General features: G+C 43.8%; 1 protein-coding gene across 1 annotated transcript in view; it reads left to right on the top strand.

Annotated features, from left to right (window-relative positions):
• The window catches only part of LOC308142617 (contactin-associated protein-like 5), a gene marked incomplete at its 3' end in the record, with an annotated part of 229,754 nt that overhangs the window by 50,405 nt on the left and 159,038 nt on the right, over window positions 1-20,311 (top strand). Inside the window, exons 2-3 of the mRNA XM_080513120.1 lie at window positions 14,936-15,046; window positions 19,920-20,113. Of these exons, the coding sequence (XP_080369246.1) occupies window positions 14,962-15,046; window positions 19,920-20,113 (279 nt within the window). The 5' untranslated portion in view covers window positions 14,936-14,961. The remainder of the gene's footprint in view (window positions 1-14,935; window positions 15,047-19,919; window positions 20,114-20,311) is intronic.

Here is a 20,311-nt window from a genome sequence, read left to right on the forward strand (position 1 = left end):
TCCATCACCTGTCTCCAGCTGTCTCCATCACCTGCCTCCAGCTGTCTCCATCACCTGCCTCCAGCTGTCTCCATCACCTGTCTCCAGATGTGTCCATAAACTGTCTCCATCACCTGCCTCCAGCTGTCTCTAGCACCTGTCACCAAATGTCTTCATCACCTGTCTCCAAATGTCTTCATCACCTGTCTCCAAATGTCTTCATCACCTGTCTCCAAATGTCTTCATCACCTGTCTCCACCTGTCTCCATCACCTTTGCAGACCAGACCTGTAGCAGCTCACCTCATTGCCTGTTACTGCTGATCAGTACTTGTGTGGCTGTGTCAGCAGTTGAACTCCATCCCTCCCAGTCTGGCCATCATGAAAACCTTCTGCTCCGGTGTTTTCATTTCAGGGAGGAATAACTTCATCTTTCATATGTTTCTTCATCCTAAAGTGATTGAAGCTGCTTCACAGCAGAATGAACCAAACACATCAAGCCACTGGATCTGAAAGTAAGGGGAAGCAGAGCTGTCAGTTATGAAGCACCGAGTATTTGTCAGGATGAACAAACACTTTTCTGCTCAGTGGAAAATGCTGCTTCATGCTTCATACTTCTTAAAAAAAATTACATCAACAACATTCATAATCATTATTACAATAATTGCACGATGGTGATTTCATCTTCGACCCAGCTGAGATTTTTTTCCATAGCAGTGAAAACTAATGGCTGTCGATGAATAACCCTGACAAATTAAAAGACTTCCTCTACATCCTCTGAACCACAGGGAACATTATGAGAGCCATCAGGTTCTAGCCAACCGAATATCGTGTTGAAACATTTGTGAACGTTATCTTGAGGAGCACTGACAAGGCAAAGCAGCAGATGTCCTCATCTGTCACACACAACAGCAAACGCTTGGACTGAGGCCCCGGTCAAACCACAAGACTTCCCACGACAACACCTTGAACGTTAAAGAAAAGTGTTGTTTCCACTGCAGTGGCAGACACACTGACCATGGCGCAGTTAGTCTGGGCCTCATGAGGGTGCTGTTGCAAACTGAGAACAATACTTTATAAACGTGAACAAGATGGAGAGAAGTTACATTCTCGTGTAGGGGTCTCCAACCCTGGTCCTTGAGGTCCCCCGTCCTGCATGTTTTAGTTCTCTCCCTGCTTCAGCAGACCTGAATCTAATGATGATGTCATCACCAAGGTTGTGAAAAAGCCCAATAACCAGCCCCTCATTGTAATCAGGTGTGCTGCAACTGGGAGGAGCTAAAACATGCAGGACAGGGTTCCTCTAGGATCAAGGTTGGAGACCCCTGATCTAGTGGACTGATGAGGAATCGGATGCCATCACGGGAGAGTCTCAATTATTAAACTACCGATATGGACGATAAAACTAGAATACGACCGCCAGTCAAACCACTATGGGTCAGCCATGTTGGTTTACTGGTGCATGAGCAGAAGGTATATGTACCACAGTGGAGGTGTGCTTGCTCAATCAAAGACCTCTGCAGTCTCTGTGAGGGAACAGCATGAAAGACATTTTCCAAAATAGGAGCTGGATCCGAGCACCAGTGTCGTGTAAATGGATTCCTAAAAGTAAAGAAAGTCTTGTGGTTACCCTCATTTTGGTTGTGTTGATGGGGCCTAAGAGAAACCTGCTCCCCAAAATGAATCTCAGTGGATTAGCTGAATTACATTACATGAACATGTAGTTTAAATATCAGCGACAATTGCTCCTATGTTTCAGACTCCAGATTATCGTCTCCTCCTGCCCTTCACCATCCAAATGCTGCACCTGTGATGCGTTCAGACCAGCTGGGTGTTGACATGGGGGTCAAGGGTCACTGTACCTGCTCAGCAATGAGGCTGCAGTGTCTCACTCTCACTGTGTGTAAACAGCTTGGCCTCACTCAGACCGAGGCTGCTCTGCAGCATGACCGAAATCCTCAATCAGACACTTTCTCAACCTTCATTTGGATTCTTCTGTGTTGGAATCTGTGGAAAAGAGCTTCACTATCATCAGTTTCAATTTGAGTTTATTAGCCATTTGTAGTATGAAAACCACATTGGAAGAAAATGTGCAAGGAGCTCAAAGTGCACTGTCAACATTTAAAAAGACATTTCATGAATAAAAAAACCCCAACAAAAACAAACAATCAAAGCCATACAATTCTATAGGGTAAAATATTGTATAATAAAAAAATAAATGCAAAATTAAAATGCTTTGTTTTAAGTCATCACGTTTGGGTTCAGCTTCACCACATACAGACTGTATGTGTGGCTGTGGCGTTGGCATGAGGTTTCTTCTTCTTTGTCTTTGAGTCACTATGAACTCTTGGTGATTCAATCAGTCACACTGACACAGCGGCTGATTGAGGAGTTTTTCCTGCTCTTCAAAGTCATTATGCTGGCATTATCTATTCAACAGTTCATTTGAGTAAATTACAGATTGTCATTCAGCATGTGCAGCCTGTTATTAGCTGATCAACATCATGGAGGCCAAAGAGCTCATTGAGCTGCTGCCGGAGACTCATCCATCTTCATATGATTGCTCCCTGGGGGCAACTGGCAACAGCAGCAGTGGCATCTATTAGTTTTATCCCCAACTCCATCGGTGATGACCTCAGCCAGCAGTGTGTGGCTGCAGTGTGCGGCATGTCAAACCCAGTATTATACTTTAGCAGCTCTCTGTTTAAAGGATTCGAATCCAGAGCCCCCATTGTGGTTTAACTGAGGAAAATCTTCTAGGTGTCTGTTTGAGCTGGCAGGCGAGGAGATTGGCTCTGAATACTCACGGTTTTCATCCCAGGGTCATCCCTCTCTTCCTCTTCCTCTTCCTCTTCCTCTTCCTCTTCCTCTTCCTCTTCCTCTTCCTCTTCCTCTTCCTCTGTGACTCAGCACTGCAGCCCAGGTGTTAGTCCGACATAGCAGACACTCTGGTTCACCACTGCTCTCCTCTGTGTTCCACCACCAATTGTTAGGTTTCAGAGAAAGTGTTTGGTGACCTGGCGTAGGTCTCAGTGACATGGTTTTATTTATTTTAACTTGGCTGGAGTAACCTGGAAGACTCTTTTGTTTGTAGCACACATCAGTACCTTTAAATCCCATTGAGAATGTTGGAAATCAGAACTGTCCACAATTTAGAACTTTAATGACATGATGGTATGCTTTATTAAAACTTGGGCAAGTAGATTAATACTGATTAGAACAATCATCAAATGCTATATAAGTGAACAGAACTACTTTTAAACTAAAATGGGCCCACGAGACAAAACAGAAAATATTTCAACCTGTCTATCCATTGTCCTCGGTGAGACCGAGGAGGGACGTATCCAGTTCACACTCTCTCCAGCAACACTAGCTTTGTGTCAGTAACTAGTACAGTGAATGAGAGAAGACAACTAAATTGTCCCAAGCCACTTAGTTCCCCACGATGTTAACTATTGAAAATCCAGAATATTGCTCATGAATGGAAAACACTTGTTCAAAAAGGGAAAAACCATAACGTGGGAAAAGTGGGGAAATTCAGAACTCAAAACCAAGAGGGAAATCCATCACACTAACAAATGAGAAAAATAAAAACTTGGAAAATAAAAACAGACAGAGAAGGGAAAAAAAATGGAAAATTGGAAAAAAAAAAATATATATGAATGACGAAACAAAAAAAAGAAAAATAAACAAAAATGGAAAAAAATTACTAATTTGGAAAATAAAAACTAGGAAAAGGAAAAAAATTGGAAAAATATGAAAGACAAAACAAATAAATGAAATAATAAATGGAAAAACAATGAAAAAACAATGAATGATTGAGAAATCTGATTTGTAAAATCCAGGTGTGACGGGTACAATCTAAAAAAATAGAGAGGGAATGGCAAATCAACTGAAGCGTTTTAAATTCAGAATGTGTGGTGTTTAGGAGGGATAAGTTTCGTATCTGTAATGAAAACTCTGTTGGTGATTTTTCAGAGATTTTTCAGCTTCAAGTTGAACACTATGTGACTGTCAAAATCTGTTGTCCAAAGCATTCCTCTGATCCTACCGAGCAACAGAGATTCTTCTCGCTACAAAATCCCCCCAAATACTGAATAATAGCAGTTTTGAAACGTCTTTTTAGACCCCTGATTTACAAACATGGCCATATAAAGTCAACTTCACTGGCAGAGAGGTGATTCAGCCCTGATGAGAGGCTTCACCTCTCTGCCCATAAAGCAGGAGACACCCATAGACATGGGGGGGACAGGCGGGAGACACAGAGGAGAGAGACAAGAACATCTGTGGCAGTTTTGGGTTTGTTTTTCTTTAATCATAGAACTATGGTTTAGGAAAGCCCTTACTCCACGCCTCTTTAAGTGAATCCGGCAGTGGCACGCTCTACTGCAACACCACTTTTTAACCAACCTTCTGGATTTAGGTCTTTGAACATTACCTAACGTTTTTGCACAGGTGTACCTGACTTCTAGCAGGATTACTGCCGGGAAACTTCCATATTTGTGTGAGTGATTACAACCATTTTTCTACTTCAGCACATTTCACAAGTTTGTCCAGTAATGGTTCTCCAATGGTAAAAAAAAACAACTTCTCCTGTATGGTAAAAACACATTTTCCAACCATTTAAATCATTACCTCATTACCAACTTCTGTTTTATTATCTGTTATCACACTTTTACCTCTAATAGCCAAGCAGATCATTCAAACATAATCTTAACAAGCACACACATTTATAGCTGCTGCATTGAAAGCTGGCTGCACTTTGCTGCTTTGTTACTTAAACTTTGGTCAAACATTCCCTCTTCCTTCTGCCCCGAAGACCTTCCTCTTGTGCCTCCAGAACCCTGAATTGTGCCCAGTTGCCCCGGGCCTTCTCGGATCCCATCTCCTGTAAAAGCCTCATTCTGTGGAGCATTGGAAATGCTGATTCCACCTTTCCCAACAAGCAGCATGCGACTGCAGCGTACAGCAGCAGCATGCGGCACCCCACCACTTGAAAGAATTTGTGGTGCTTCTTTCCCGTCTCCTGATACTTGATGTATTTACGGCTGGGAGAGTTTTCACACTCAGTTGTGTGTTTGTGTCGTCGCATGCAGATGCCCGTCTGGGCCGGCATGAATATGGGATTTAAGCCTTGCAGCTTTGCATAGAGAGTGTGCCATAACACAATCACATTCATGGCTGTGGAGGATTTTCAATTATCCCACAGGCCAAGTAGGCGGCGAGCAGCAGCCAAATCACCCTGCATCCATAAGTCTCTGTGATTGACAGCGCAGTGCTTGGCTCACCACCAAGCCCCGGCGAGGGGGCTGTAAACAACAACAGGGTTTATAAGATGCACATTTTGCACATGAAGAAATGGTTCTAGTGCCAGCAGAGCCTGACAGTTATGACTCCACGTGTCAATTTAAGAACATGTCTTGTGCCATAAAAATGTTATTGGTTTGTTTTCGCTCTTCCAGGACATCAAGGTCTCGTTTGTTGGATGTGGGGGTGTAAAGTGTAAATGGAATGGAGAGCAAAAGCAATTCACTGAAGCTTTTAAGAGAGTTTGCAGAGGTGAAAGATATGACATGAGGCTTATAGAGCTGTTGTAAATACGACTGATTGAAGGACCACAGCAGTCCTCTGTCACGTTTTACTCAGTAAAGATATACAGACCCCCCCCCCCCCCCCATTTATTCAAGATGTCACGTTTGAAGGATCAAGAAAACCACGCTGTTTCCTCTCTTTACCAACCTATTCCACAGAGACTTCACAAGGAAAATCTCAAACCAAAATCACTCAAGTGTTTCCTCTTCTTGGTAAAAACCTCTTTGGCAGCAGCCACAGATTCATCTATCTATCTATCTATCTATCTATCTATCTATCTATCTATCTATCTATCTATCTATCTATCTATCTATCTATCTATCTATCTATCTATCTATCTATCTATCTATCTATCTATCTATCTCTCTCTCTCTCTCTCTCTCTCTCTCTCTCTCTCTCTCTCTCTCTCTCTATCTATCTATCTATCTATCTATCTATCTATCTATCTATCTATCTCTCTATCTCTCTATCTCTCTATCTATCTATCTATCTATCTATCTACCTATCTATCTATCTATCTATCTATCTATCTATCTATCTACCTATCTATCTATCTATCTATCTATCTATCTATCTATCACTCACAGTTCAGGTCTGTTCCGGTGAAAGTTCATGTGACCCCTCAGGATGGGGGGAGGTGTGTGTGTGTGTGGGGGGGTTCTTTCAATGATTTTTAAGCGCTTCAAAGATCTTTAATGGTAAAAAGTATTTATATGTTTAGATTTGTGTAAAAGCGTGTTCATAGCCCACCAAGCGTAGGGAAATCCTCCACACAAGTACTGTAAGGCGAAGTGTGTCAACCTGTGACGTTGATGTCTGTTACATCACCTTGAGACGCTCTGCTGATTGAATCAGGAGACTTCCATAGAGGAAGTGATGTAACAAAGGTAAATAGAGGAGCAGAAATATTATCTGCAGGGTTCACATAAATAATGTGAAGATCTACACGTGACTCAGAGAGAAAACTCAACTGAACCAAATATAACAGTAAACTGGGTTAGGATCATATTTTCTTTCATCTTAGGGTGTCACATTTAACTAAATACTATATTTCCCCCGAGTTGTAGTCCAAAAGTAAAAAAACAAACAAAAAAAAAACATTTTAATAAAGTGTATGAGGATATCTTTTATATTTTTGTCTGACTGTTGGTCACCTTTTCTAAATATCAGAAAAATCCTCCACTGCTGCATTTGTACAGCTATTCTGATTGGGCAATGTGTTTTGACTAATTCTAATTCCTATTGAAAACCAGATGCAAATGGCTTCAATTGACTGTGGAAGAAATAGTAACTCCATCTTTACACCCTGAACAATTATCATGGATCACATGCTGTTAAACTAACACTGGCTCATCAGACTTTGATAAACTAAAAATGTCAAGAGTTTCAGAAGGTAGGAGAGGATTTACATCTAATTATGAAAGGTCTGGTGACTCGGGGGTCACACACTGCCTGATGTGGTGGACAGATGTGGAGGCTGACAGGCAGAGTGAGCGTTGTCCTTTTCAGGGTTTAAAATGTGGCTGGGAGCTCTGAGTAACTGCAGCTCGGATCAGAAGCCAGTTGTCACGTTTCCTGATGAACATCTGCATCGACAAAGAGGCTGAGCCATAATTTAGGCTTGAATAAAACAGATTGAACCACTTCAGTTGCACTACAAATCAGCACTGAAAAAATGTGTTGGCGAGCGATGCGGTGAAATTGAGGAGGGTGTCCAGGAAGAGTCATGGGCAGCACAGCGACCAATCAGAGAGCTGCTTCTTATCTGCTGCCAGATGTTCCGTGTTCAATGTCTCCACTCTCTTTCTGTTTCTGTGAAATGATTTCTAATTACAAGGCGAGGTCTTGTGGAATGATTCATGACCAGACACAAGCACATAATTCCTGCTTTAATAGAATTTCCCTTCCTTTGTCAGACTCGCTCTCACCATTGTATTGTGACTGAATGAGTCCCACAGCCACACGGTGCACCTTCCAAACACCCGGTACCAACGTGGAGCTGATCCCAACAGTTAAAGATGTGGAGGTTTGGGATGGAAACGTGTGACTCAGCTGCAGAGTCATTCATTCAAAAAGTGACACCTGGCCTACACAGCTGCTGCACAATTCAATACAATTTAATTCAACTTTATTTTAAATGTTTTATATAGCTCCACATACAACACAGTCATTTATAGCTGCTTCTAACAGACAGAAGCCCAACAGATCTACACTTCCAGCGCAGACTGTCCAAGAGCAATTGGAGCTTTGATTAAACTTGTCATGGATTTACTTGATTTCACAGAAAAAGGAAAGAAAAAAAGGTTGAACTTGCAACGGGAAGAGTACGAAGACACTGACTGTGCAGGCTTGTGGTGGTCAAGCGTTCATAGCGACACCACTTTTTGATCCTTTGGCTATCGGCTCTTCCTCTCAATGTGAAGCAGAATGTACCAAGCATTGGTTTGTTCACCCACTGATAGGGAAGGTGAGCTGGGATTAGACCGTCATGAGACAGGTTGGTTTTACCCTACTAATGATGTGTTGGTGCAATAGATGCTCCGTCTCGCCCTCCTTATCCTCTCATCCCCGCTCCACCTGGAACTTTGTTTCTGAATCAGAAGTATCCAAGGTCGTCTCACGTCATCAGATGACGGACTGAAGTGTGCAGAGACAAGGCGGCCAGGATCAGACTCACCACCTTCTGGGCCTCTTTACTCACCGGTTAAATGGATTAAATGTGTTAAATTAACCTAACAGCAGGAAACCAACTCAGAAAAGGTAAATAGATGCTTTGATTACATATAAAATATTGCTCAGAACATCTTGTTCACACTCGGTTGTGCAGACAGGTATACAGTTCCTTCAGGTCCAGACCAGACCAAGAAGGGAAGCCATCCCTACTTCCCTCTGATCACCTCTGTCCTCTGTGGCTCATCTCCATAAGTCGGGTTCAGATGTGCTCGTTTTGTAAAAGGAAGATGTGCTGAATGAATGGCAGAAGAGCAAGACTGGAGAGATTGGTTACGGTCATCCAAAGTCAAAAAATGTCTGGAAAGTAAAACATATATGTGTGTGCAGAACAAGAGAAGCTCCACTTTCAAAATCCTTCCAGTGGAAGTTAAAACTGCTGTGAGCTGGAGAGCAGCGCAGCAGGAAGCTGCTGCTAATCTGCAGCTGCTGCACGTCAGGAGAGGTCTAATCTTACTGCTGGATTACACACAAACACACACACACACACACACACACACACACACACACACACACACACACACACACACACACACACACTTCTGGCCCGCTTTCAGGGTCACAACACGACTTAAAGAACTGTTGGAGAGAAATTTGAGGAGTGAATAAAAGAGGCCAACATGTTTTCTTTCTTCTGTTCTCTCCTTGTTTTTCTTCACATCAGACTTTAAACCAGCCACTCCTCAGGAGTGTGTTCTTTCCCCCATTGTACATTGATCCAATTTGTTTTAAGATACTCCAAACAGAAAGATGAACAAATACTGTGGAAACAGCACAGGATCATTTCTACTCTTCTTTAAAATCCCCACTGTACTGATTTTTAAGAGTTTCTGCTGAGTTGGAACTGCTGTAAAGCAAAATTCAAACATCAACAAAGAAAATCTATCAGTCCATCAATCACAGCATTTGACACTAAAAACCCAAAAAGCAGCTCTCTATCAGACCACACTTTATTTATAGACTACAGTTACAGTTACAGATGACAAGTTACAACAAGCATACCCTGAAATATATAGAACAATGTAACCATATAGCTCTGAGTAATACTCTAATGCAGGGGTGTTGGGCTCAAGAGTCCATTGAACTCCTCCAGCAGTCTCTCAAACCAGACGAGAGACACCAGGAACAATGGAAAGGCCATACAACTGCAGGGAGGAGGACAGCGACCCCAGGAGGGCTGCAACCCCCAGGTTTGAAAGCAATAGGAATTCTGCAGTGAATGGAGAGCCCAGCTGCCAGCCACTCATTGGTAGAACCGACCTGGACACCACAGGTGTCTGTGGGGCCCTCCACACCATGAAATCATTTTTTTTACTTTAATTACACAATTACTTTAGGAGTTGTTAATGAGTACATGACAGCTTACTACCATTCATAATTATTACTTTCAGTAATCTATTACTTACAATAATTTAATGCTAATAATCAACCATAAACCAGACTGGACAAGCTGGTCAGGAGGGCCAGCTCCGTCCTGGGCCCCTGGCCCCTGGACTCTGTGAAGGAGGGAAGCGACAGGAGGGTGGTGGTTAAGGCTCCTCCATCATGGACAACACCACCCACCCACTGCACGGGACTGTAGAGGAGCTGAGGAGCTCTCAGTGGCAGACTGACACCCTCAGTGCAGGACGGAGCAAGTCCTTCATCCCCACTGCTGTCAGACTGGACAACAGGACTGTGTAGAAACAGTGACAGTATGTGAAACAATCCTGCACCTAGGACACTTTATCTAAGTCACTTAATTTTGTAAAATTGTATATAAGATACCTCTATTCTACTAACTGTGTGCACTGTCCTTGCCTATTCTACTAACAGTTTGCACCTTCCTCTCCTTTCCTCGTGTCCTCAAGAGCTGAAGGCAACAAGTACATTTCTCCACTGTGAGATTAATAAAGGCGATCTTATCTTATCTTATCTTATCTTAAATCCCAACAGGGGTCTCAAACTGGCGGCCAGCAGACCAATTGCGGTATCAGTGCTAGTGGTGATCGAGTTTGAACGAATCGTTCAAAACCCGCGAGTCACTTTACTGAACGGTGACTCACGAGTTATCACATTCATTAACTCATTCACTGAGTCATTCTTGCTCCAGCCGTCCGGCTGCAGAGAAGAAAATTGCTGCTACTCTCACTCCAACTGTATAAATATATCACATTACTCACTTTAGTCGCCCTGTGGGTAAAGCAGCTGCTCTTTTACTGCTAATAGCTGATTAATACAGCCATTAGCGATAGTAGCCTCATCGCTAACGCTAATAGTTGCTAAGCACAGCAGCTCCAGGCTGCTGTAGTCACATGAGGCTTTCAGCTCACTCAAGTCAGCTTGTCGTAGTTCAGCACACATGCCAAACTCAGTTCGTTTCAGTGGTTCAGCTCAAATGCCTGACTCAGCTCGAAACTCAAAAGAGTCATCTTTCACCTCCTCTGAATCATTCAGCAGGTAGAAGTGAGTTGAGCTGCTCCATTCACCTGGTGAGCAGTGAGGCTCCGCCCCTCCCTCACCTGAAAGTGCAGCAGCGCTGCGCTCAGAAAGTTTCTGAGTGATGGCGGAGAAAAAAAAAAAAGTGTTTCACAAAGCTTGTAGAGATAAATACATGAATTATACATGAATAAATACACAATAAATAATGTTAAATACGACTGTAGCGTCTGTGGTGTTACATTTAATGTTGTCCCCTATAATTAGTTGAACATCACATTTGTTGACACTCGTGAAAAAGAAAATCAGAATGTTGGAGGGAAAAAATTTACAATAAAATCATATGTATATATACCATTATGGATGCCAGGTACTTATTCAGTTGAATCATTTATTTAATTTATTTCCTGGTTCAAATAAACCTCAAAAACAACACATATAATCTAGAATAAAGAGACCAGGACCATTAAAAACTAATGTGTACTTATTGATTATTTTCCTCAGAAGTGTTTCAGCATTTTACTATGAATACATGATTCTCCCCCGTGGTTCATGTTGCAGTTCAGCTGAGCCTCCAGGTCCTGGAGTAGGTGGAAATGGTGCAAATGTGCAACTGAATCAAATGACTCAGACAACTGGTTCACTTGGATGAACGACTCAAAAACCCTTGAGTCAGTTCATGGAGTTGGGTTTCTCATCACTAATTAGTGCGGCAGCAGCACAGCGCGTAATGAATATCCAGACAGCAGTCACCTTTTTAGTGTTTGCAACCGTGTTGCAGTAAATACCTGAAGTTTGACATTGTGATGTCTGTTGTTGCAAAACGCATCAATCAAATCAGATCCAGGGGCACAGGAGGTCTTGTGCCTTTGTAAAAGGAAATGGTATAAAATAGTCATAACTGCTTTAAATTTATAGTGAGCCGTATAAGAAAAGAACTTTAGTTGAGTTCACCATTTATGCTTGGTATCGGCAGCATGGCCTTTAATTTTGACACTGGAACCAACAGCGACACCATGGCAGGACCACACTACACACAAAACCCTCTTCAGTTCCGGTTGTCAACTTACAACTAGTAAACTAAACTAAACCAGATGAACTAACTAACTACATGAACTTTGCCGCAAAAACACCGCAGCACGGTCACTACCGACATTACAAACCTAATGTAACCCCCAATAATTATATCTGTAACATGATGAACAGGAACTCCCAATATGCATTGCAGCGATCAGCTCTGTGATGCTACATATTATTAAAATGGTGGATGTATGCAGGAGAACGGGGTTTTAAGAACCATGAGTGAGTGGTGTGGCTTTCAATGTCATTTAGTTGTGCAACTCATTATTGTTTAGAGTTAAAAGAGCACTTTCCGCTCACTGGCTGAGAACACCAGCATGAAGCATCATTCCTCCACACGTAGTGACGCGCTGGAGCTATGGTTTCCCGGAGCTCACAACTCTAAATTGACGAACTACAATATGGCATGGCTGGGTGTATGATATAGATGATAGATAGATAGACTTTGTCATAAGAATTCTACCTTTGTACTGTCACGGGTACGGACAGGACCCAAGTGCAGGACTCTGGAGGCAGGCTGAGTTCAATCAAGTCTTTTATTCATAATGACAGTACAGACCAACGAATAGCAGGTTGCTCCTCGCCCTGTGGAGCACAGCAGACTTGAACTCCAAATCTCTGGACAGGACGGACGAGACATGGATGACTAACAGACCAACACTGAACAAACACACAGACAGGACATATATTGCTGGCAGGGTAATGACTGGAATTGGCCACAGGTGTGGAACAGGACCGCCCAGACCTGTGGCCCGCCCCCTCTTAAAGGGAGATCCCAGCCTACCTCCTGACATATACAATCTCCAATATTATGATATTGTTTACGTATTTGGTATTATAATGAATTCGGTGACACATCTCTACATTTTATCAGTCCATTGTTTTTAATTTGTGAGATTCTTGGCCATTGACACCATAACTGTCATAATATCACATTATTTAAAGCTTCATCAATGTGGCCACAATATTTATCTTCAGACTGAAGCCTTCAGAGCTTTTCAATTTCCTCGTCTGTGAGACCACATGCAGAACTTCAAGAACATCAAGTTATTTCTGTGGTTCTGGTTGGACTGGAGGAGAACAAAAATCAGCCACAGCTTGATGACGCTTCAATTGTCTTCTGATGTTTACTGCTGAAACTTCCTCTCACAGCAGTGAAATGTGTAAAGGTCTGCTCCTATATCTGCTTGTTTCTGAACGTTTCATCCAGAGAGGAGAAACAGGAACAGGAAGAGGAGGACGAGGAGGAGGAAGAGAAGAAAGAGTAGGAACAGGAGGAGGAGGAACAAGAGGAAGAACAGGGGGAGGAAGAAGTGAAGGCAGTGGAGAAGGAAGTGGAGGAGGAAGAAGAGGAGAAGGAGGAAGAGGAGGACTACGTTTGGTTTTAAGGAAGTGTGAAGTGCCTGTCAGGCAGAATTTATATAAAGGGGAGTCTCCCCACACGCCTGGAGCGTCGTTATCAAGCAGCGTAATTAAAGCTTGTTTTCTCTGTGAAGCCTTTTGGATAAAGTTACATGAACATTAAATGCTGAAAGGAGAGAGGGAAAGAGAGAATAATGGTCCCAACAACTCACTGAACCTGTGGGCTACAGTTACACTTCTCTTTGTTCTTTCTCTATCTTTGGTGGATTTGCAGTTAGCAGGTCTTCTTTTCTTGTGCAAGTGAAAGTTTGACAAATGAGTTGTAGTTTTGGTGCAGCAGAAAGCTTTGAAAGTGTAGCTCCTGTGATTTCCTGTGATGGCTGTCAGTGATGAGAATACCTTCAAGTTCCCTGGAATCAAACAGGAAGTGTCTCACTTCCTTCCCCATCCGACTGCATTTCCACACTCTGACTTTTGACTCATTTGCAGTAATCAGGCTCATGAACAGCAAAGCTTTTTGAACAGCAGCCTTCAGCCCACACCGTCTCCCCCCTCCAAAAGTTTGACTGTTTGAAAATAATTTACTGTAAAACCAAACTGCTGGTGGGAGGAAGTGCTTCCAGAACCTTCCAGAACCCAGTTCAGGTGGTGCGCTCGGGCTCAGACCGGATCATTTTTGCAACATTACATTGAATTGTGATCTCGCTGTCAGAGACAGGAATATTTCACTCAACTGTATTCATGTGTTTTTCATGAGTGAGCACTGACAGTGTCACACTGGCTGGAAGCAATGAAAGTGAAAAGAAAGCTTCCTCATGAACGTCAGCTTGGAGTCACTCAGCGCCATCGGAGATGTAACCAACACGAGATATACTCTGTGCAGGGCGCTCTACGGATTGTGGTCAGTTTGGTTTATTGCTGTTGTGAACATCACATAATAGAGAATTTATCTACTGTCTGATGAACCAGTTTTTCAAAAACATTGGGGTTAGGACTTGACAAGCCTTGGCTTCTTCCTATCCCTTTTCGAACAAGTTAATTGTGTACTTTAATGAAATTGGATTATTGTTTATTTTTTTTCTTTTCTATTGTTTCACCTAATTTTAATTGTTCCTTTGTTCGAAATATAAATAAATAAATAAACATTGTTCATGTTGCTCCACTAGTTGGCACTGTTGTTAGTTTGTGTAATGAAATGACACACACATGCAGTGCGTGAAGTGAATGTTTGACAGTGAAACAGCTTAAATGCACATTTCTTGCTTGGAGTAGAAAAATAAGATGGGTATGAGTTGCAGGTCTCTCTCCTCTCCTTCTCTGTTTCTAGCCATTGGAATTTGCATAATGGTCAACTAAATGGACATTTCACTTATATAGTCTTGTACAATATTTGAGTAGCCCACAAAGCTTTCTCTGTTCACTGTCACATTCATCCATTCACACACACCAGTGCCATGCACAGCGCTCACTCCAACCACTGGGAGCAGTGTGGAGTTCAGTGTCTTCCTCTTCGACTTGTGGACAGGTAGGGAGTCAACCCTGCAACCTTTGGATTGAGAAATGACCATGCCACCAACAGAGCTGATCAGTGGAAAACACTGCTGACTAATGAACAGGAGAGAAAACATAGGCTCTCCGCTGGAGCGACAAGACATAAACGTTTTCCTGAGTCCTGTGACGCTGCCTCACATCTGACTTTCTCATGTACAGCCTCCATGTATGTTGTCTTTGTAAAGTTCACTGCCTGTTCAACAATGGCCTTCTCATCTTCCACAGATAACTGCAACAGTCCTTTGGTCTCCATGTTGCCACAGTCATCCTTCCAGAGTTCTTCACAGCCCTCCACCAGCTATGCTGCTCACAATGCCAAACTGAACAGGAGAGATGGTGAGTGGATTCTTCTTCACCAGATGCTGTGATTCTATCTCTTCTGCTGCATCAGCAGCTGTTCAATTACTGAAGCCTGAAGACCATGACGTTTTTACACAGCGTTTACCTGTGTGTGTGTGTGTGTGTGTGTGTGTGTGTGTGTGTGTGTGTGTGTGTGTGTGTGTGTGTGTGTGTGTGTGTGTGTGTGTGTGTGTGTGTGTGTGTGTGTGTGTGTGTGTGTGTGTGTGTGTGTGTGTGTGTGTGTGTGTGTTTGTGTGAGGTAAACATCTGGATTTATGGTTCTATGTCGACACAGTGGAGACAGAATGTCTGTTATCAATCAACATTATCGATGATGCACATTTTAGGCACCACAGTGGACCAAAATGCAGTACAAATAAATAAATAGGAATTAAAAGTGAACAGTTACATAAACAAAATACAGAAAATACAATGAAACATCCATTCATCCATCCATCCATTTTCTGCCACTTATCCGGGGCCGGGTCGCGGAGGCAGCAGTCTGAGCAGAGTTGCCCAGACTTCCCTCACCCCAGACTATTCCTCCAGCTCCTCCGGTGGCACCCCAAGGTGTTCCCAGGCCAGCCGAGAGACATAGTCCCTCCAGCGTGTCCTTGGTCTGCCCCGAGGCCTCCTACCGGAGGGACATGCCCAGAACACCTCCCTGGGGAGGCGTCCGGGGGGCATCCGAAATAGATGCCCCAGCCACCTCAGCTGGCTACTCTTGATGTGGAGGAGCAGTGGCTCTACTCCGAGCTCCTCCCTGGTGACTGAGCTCCTCACCCTATCTCTAAGGGTGACTGAGCTCCTCACCCTATCCCTAAGGGTGACTGAGCTCCTCACCCTATCCCTAAGGGTACGCCCAGCCACCCTACGGAGGAAGCTCATTTCAGCCGCTTGTATACAATGAAACAACCACAGCTAAAACAAATGAAAAAGACAGGAAAAGAAGTGTGATATAAAAGACATTTAAAGATGAGTGACAACTGTAGAGAATGAAAATTCAACAGCTCAAAAGGATCAAAGGCCAAAGAGAGAAGATGACTTTTGTCTTAATCAACTGACCTGAGAGTCTGAATCAGCTGACCCGAGCGTCAGAATCAACTGACCTGAGAGTCTGAATCAACTGACCTGAGAGTCTGAATCAACTGACCTGAGAGTCTGAATCAACTGACCTGAGAGTCTGAATCAACTGACCTGAGAGTCTGAATCAACTGACCCGAGAGTCTGAATCAACTGACCTGAGAGTCTGAATCAACTGACCAGAGAGTCTGAATCAACTGACCTGAGAGTCTGAATCAGCTGACCCGAGAGTCTGAATCAACTGACCAGAGTCTGAATCAGCTGACCCGAGCGTCTGAATCAACTGACCTGAGAGTCTGAATCAACTGACCTGAGAGTCTGAATCAGCTGACCTGAGAGTCTGAATCAACTGACCTGAGCATCTGAATCAACTGACCCGAGCGTCTGAATCAACTGACCTGAGAATCTAAACCCAGTGACCCGAGAGTCTGAATCAACGTACCTGAGAGAGTCTGAATCGAAACTTACCTGAGTGTATGAACCAATTGACCTGAGAGTATGACCCCACTGACCTCAGAGGGCCAGTGGGGTACCAGCTGAATCAGCTCAGAGAGGGGGTATGTGAGTGTTCACAGACTTTAAAGCGAATAGAGGGGATGATCAAATGGATCCTCAAAGGTCCAGGCAGCCGGTGCAGGGATGCTAAATGTGGGAAAATGAGTTCTTCTTCAAGTTTGTCCAGTTGAAAGACGAGCAGCCATGTTCTGAATGCTGTGGAGGACCAGGGGAAGCTGCTCTGACCCCAACATGCAGCGCATGGCAGTAGTCCAGCCGTTTCAAGATGATGTCTTGAAAATGGAGACTTTATTTTGGTGAGCTGCCTCAGGTGGAAGAAACTGGACATAACAACATCCCTGATCTCCATGTCCAGTGTTAGGTCAGGATCCATCAAGGGACACAGAGGAGGGCACAGAGTCACCAAGCCTGATGGCCCCCCCCAATGCTCCGGACACCAGATTAAATTGTTCTGGTCCACTGGGTCAAAGGCTGCAGTTAAATATAAAAGCACAAGAACAACGCAGTCACCAGAAAAAGCAGCTAAAATGATATTTAAAGGTCAAGTGAAATGAAAATTTGACCTCCAAAACACTCTGGCTATCACTTCTAGGGACATTTTTATGCTAACGGGCCCAAGGGTAAAAGTTTAAGACATGGCAATCTGCGAGAAAATAGCGGATAAACAGCACCAGTTTCCCTGCTCGGTGAACCGCTTCTGACCCGACCGGAAGTAGCAGACAATATGTGTGTGACGTCACGAGTTGGACACACGCTGTGCCCAAGTTGTGTTTACATTATGGCGGATCGGAGTTTTGACGACGAAGAGAGGGATGAATGTAACGATATTTCATCATCATCGGACATTTCAAATCCAGTGATTGATGAAGAAGACACAGAAGGTGGTTCTGCCACATTAGTGACCCCGTTGTGAACATGTTTGAGGAAGCAGAAGACTGTGACTTCGATTCGTCCGCGTCTCCTCGCCTCAGCAGCCGGCAGTTTTCACCACGGCTTTGAGGCTCCTGACTTTTGGCAGAACGACCCGGCTTCGTGGAGCATGTCGAAGAACTTTTCCGACTGCGCGGAATCACCGAGGATGAGTCCAGGTATTATTTGATAGTCGCAGCCTTAGACCAGCAGTCCACTCGTCGGGCCATGCAGCTGTTGCGCGCTCCCCTGCGTCTTGAGAAGTGCGCCGCTCTCAAGCAGCTCCTGCTCCGGAGGTACAGCCTGTCTGCCGCTGAGAAGGCGGACAGACTGTCTCCCTGCCTGGTTTGGGAGACGGCTCGGCTGTGGACATGATGGACAATATGCTGTGGCTGCTGGGCTCGGACGAGGGTGGATTCCTGTTCCCTCATGTTTTCCTGCGCCAGCTCCCGCCGCCCGTGCGCGCAGCCTTGGCTAGCTCCCGGTGTTTAGCTGAGGGGGACTCCCACGTTTTAGATCTGTTGTGCTGTTCTGTTTTTGGCAGGTGTGAAATAAAAGACAAGTTTACCTTTAGCTCCAGACTGTCCTTTATCCTGCCACATTAGATATTTTTTTCCCTCCTCCTTTTCTCCTCTCTGGTCTCTTCCAGGCTCAATCTTTCGTCAAGGCTCATAAAACGCAGACTATAACTTCAAAACACTGTAAAAACTTTGATATTTAAGAGGGAAACAACGCAAGCTAATATGAACGCCACACAACAGATCGAGATCATGTCCAACTGGCGATGTCACGCATAGGCTCCGCCCACAATGGCCACAAAGGAGAAGGATTCTCCCAATTTTGTCGGCTGGAGATTCAAAATTCAAATAACTTTGTTATGCGACTACAGTGGCGGGGCAATGTTGGAGGGGCATGCTCTGTAGCAGCATGTTCCAAAGTCTGTGGACACACAAGTCAAAAGCCTGCCATGAGTCTACTTTCAAACAGCCATTGTCAAAGCAAGAAATTATTTAAGTGTTATTAAAAGAGAGACGAGAAACAAGAGAGAACAACATGCACAGCTAAGTTCAGGGCTGATCAAAAGCAATTCATCAATGCTGCTGTTACTTACAACATCAGACCTTCAACTCACATTTCTAAGGCCAGCGTTGAGCAAAGACTCACATCAAACACTAAAACCAGATCACTTCTGAAGCCATTTGACTTCAGTGGTCTCATTGTTAGTCACCTTGTTATGATGGAAACACTCAAACTCCACCGGGAGCATTCAGTGTCCCGCTGGACCAAACTGAAGACGAGTAACTGAACCAAGTCTCGTGACAGGAAACCTTGGCTCTGCCAGCTGCTACAGTAGAGCTTTGTGTCTCGTACTGTTCCTGTTGTGTCAGATTAGCTCCTGTGGTCCTGAGCTCCTCCCTCGCATTCAGTAGCTCCGTCTCCGACAGTCCGACAGTTCCGTCTTCCCAGTGTGCCTTTGCCACTGTTCTTTCACTAGTAGTCAGACTTGTTTTAATCATGTGTTGCTCCATTAGCCGGTTCTGGATGATCATTGCTGTGTGACGTTGTGTTTACCTGTGTGTCTAGATGATTGTTGCTTTGTGACATTGTGTTTACCTGTGTGTGTCTGGATGGTTGTTGCTGTGACGAACGTATCAAGTGACCACCAGCTTGAGTTTGTATTGTCCTCACTGCCCGCCCTTCTTTCTCTCTGCATGGTCTTATTGAGAGGCTTGTTGTAAACCCTGACTATGTTTCTCTTTGCTCTGCGTTATTTGAACTTGTCTTCATTCATTGTATCTTTAATACCAATTTTAAAATATGTTCACTCACGGACTTTCAACCCAGTAAGAGACATTGATCTGATTGTATTTGGTTTTATTCTTTAAGTGGGTCTTAATGTTTGTATGCTTTCAGTTGCGTTTGATAGTTTCATCTCCTATTTAATTTTACATCCGAGGTTTAATTTGCATTCATCACTTCCAGCAGTTTGTTTTGCTCCACAACTGTGTACTAAATCAATAAATATGGACTTAGGGAGCTGATTGGCTGTTATTGTCATACATGTGCTTCCTCTATCCTGTAAATGTGACTGAAGCAGACTGATGCCAGTGAAAATGCATTTCACCTTGTATTTGTCTTTGATGGAGATTTAACAAAGATGTGCGACATTGATGCTTGTTTGAGATCAGTTTATCTGTTGAGCAGGTTTTTAAAGTTTCAACCCTGGTGAATAAACTTGTGATTGACTTCAGTGAAATTATTCTGCTTTCAGCAGAGAAAACATTGATATATTTATTGATACAGCTGCAGCCGAGTCAGCATGTTCAGCACATCTTCTCCTGTGTTCTCTCTGCCCCTGCAGGAGCAGGAGGCTGGTCACCCATGGTGACCGACCCAGAGCCCTGGCTACAGGTGGACCTCGAGGACCGGATGGAGGTGACGGCCGTGGCCACACAAGGGCGCTATGACAGTTCGGACTGGGTCAGCACATACATGCTGCTTTACAGTGACACGGGCCAGGCGTGGAAACAGCTCAGACAGGACGATGGTGTCGGGGTGAGTCCTCCTGCCTTCATTTCTTGAGTTTGAGTTTTCCTCATTTTGAATTGATTTTAAAGAGATGTTTTCAGTACTGACAATAAAATAGTTGGATCTTCTGAGGCTTCACTGAGGATATGAGGACAAATAGCGGAGATTATTTTTCTCCCCATGAGTTTGAACCTTTTTCAACATTCACAGGATGAAAAGTATCAA

This window comes from Blennius ocellaris (genome assembly GCF_963422515.1).
Source record: "Blennius ocellaris genome assembly, chromosome: 17".
NCBI lineage: Eukaryota > Metazoa > Chordata > Actinopteri > Blenniiformes > Blenniidae > Blennius > Blennius ocellaris.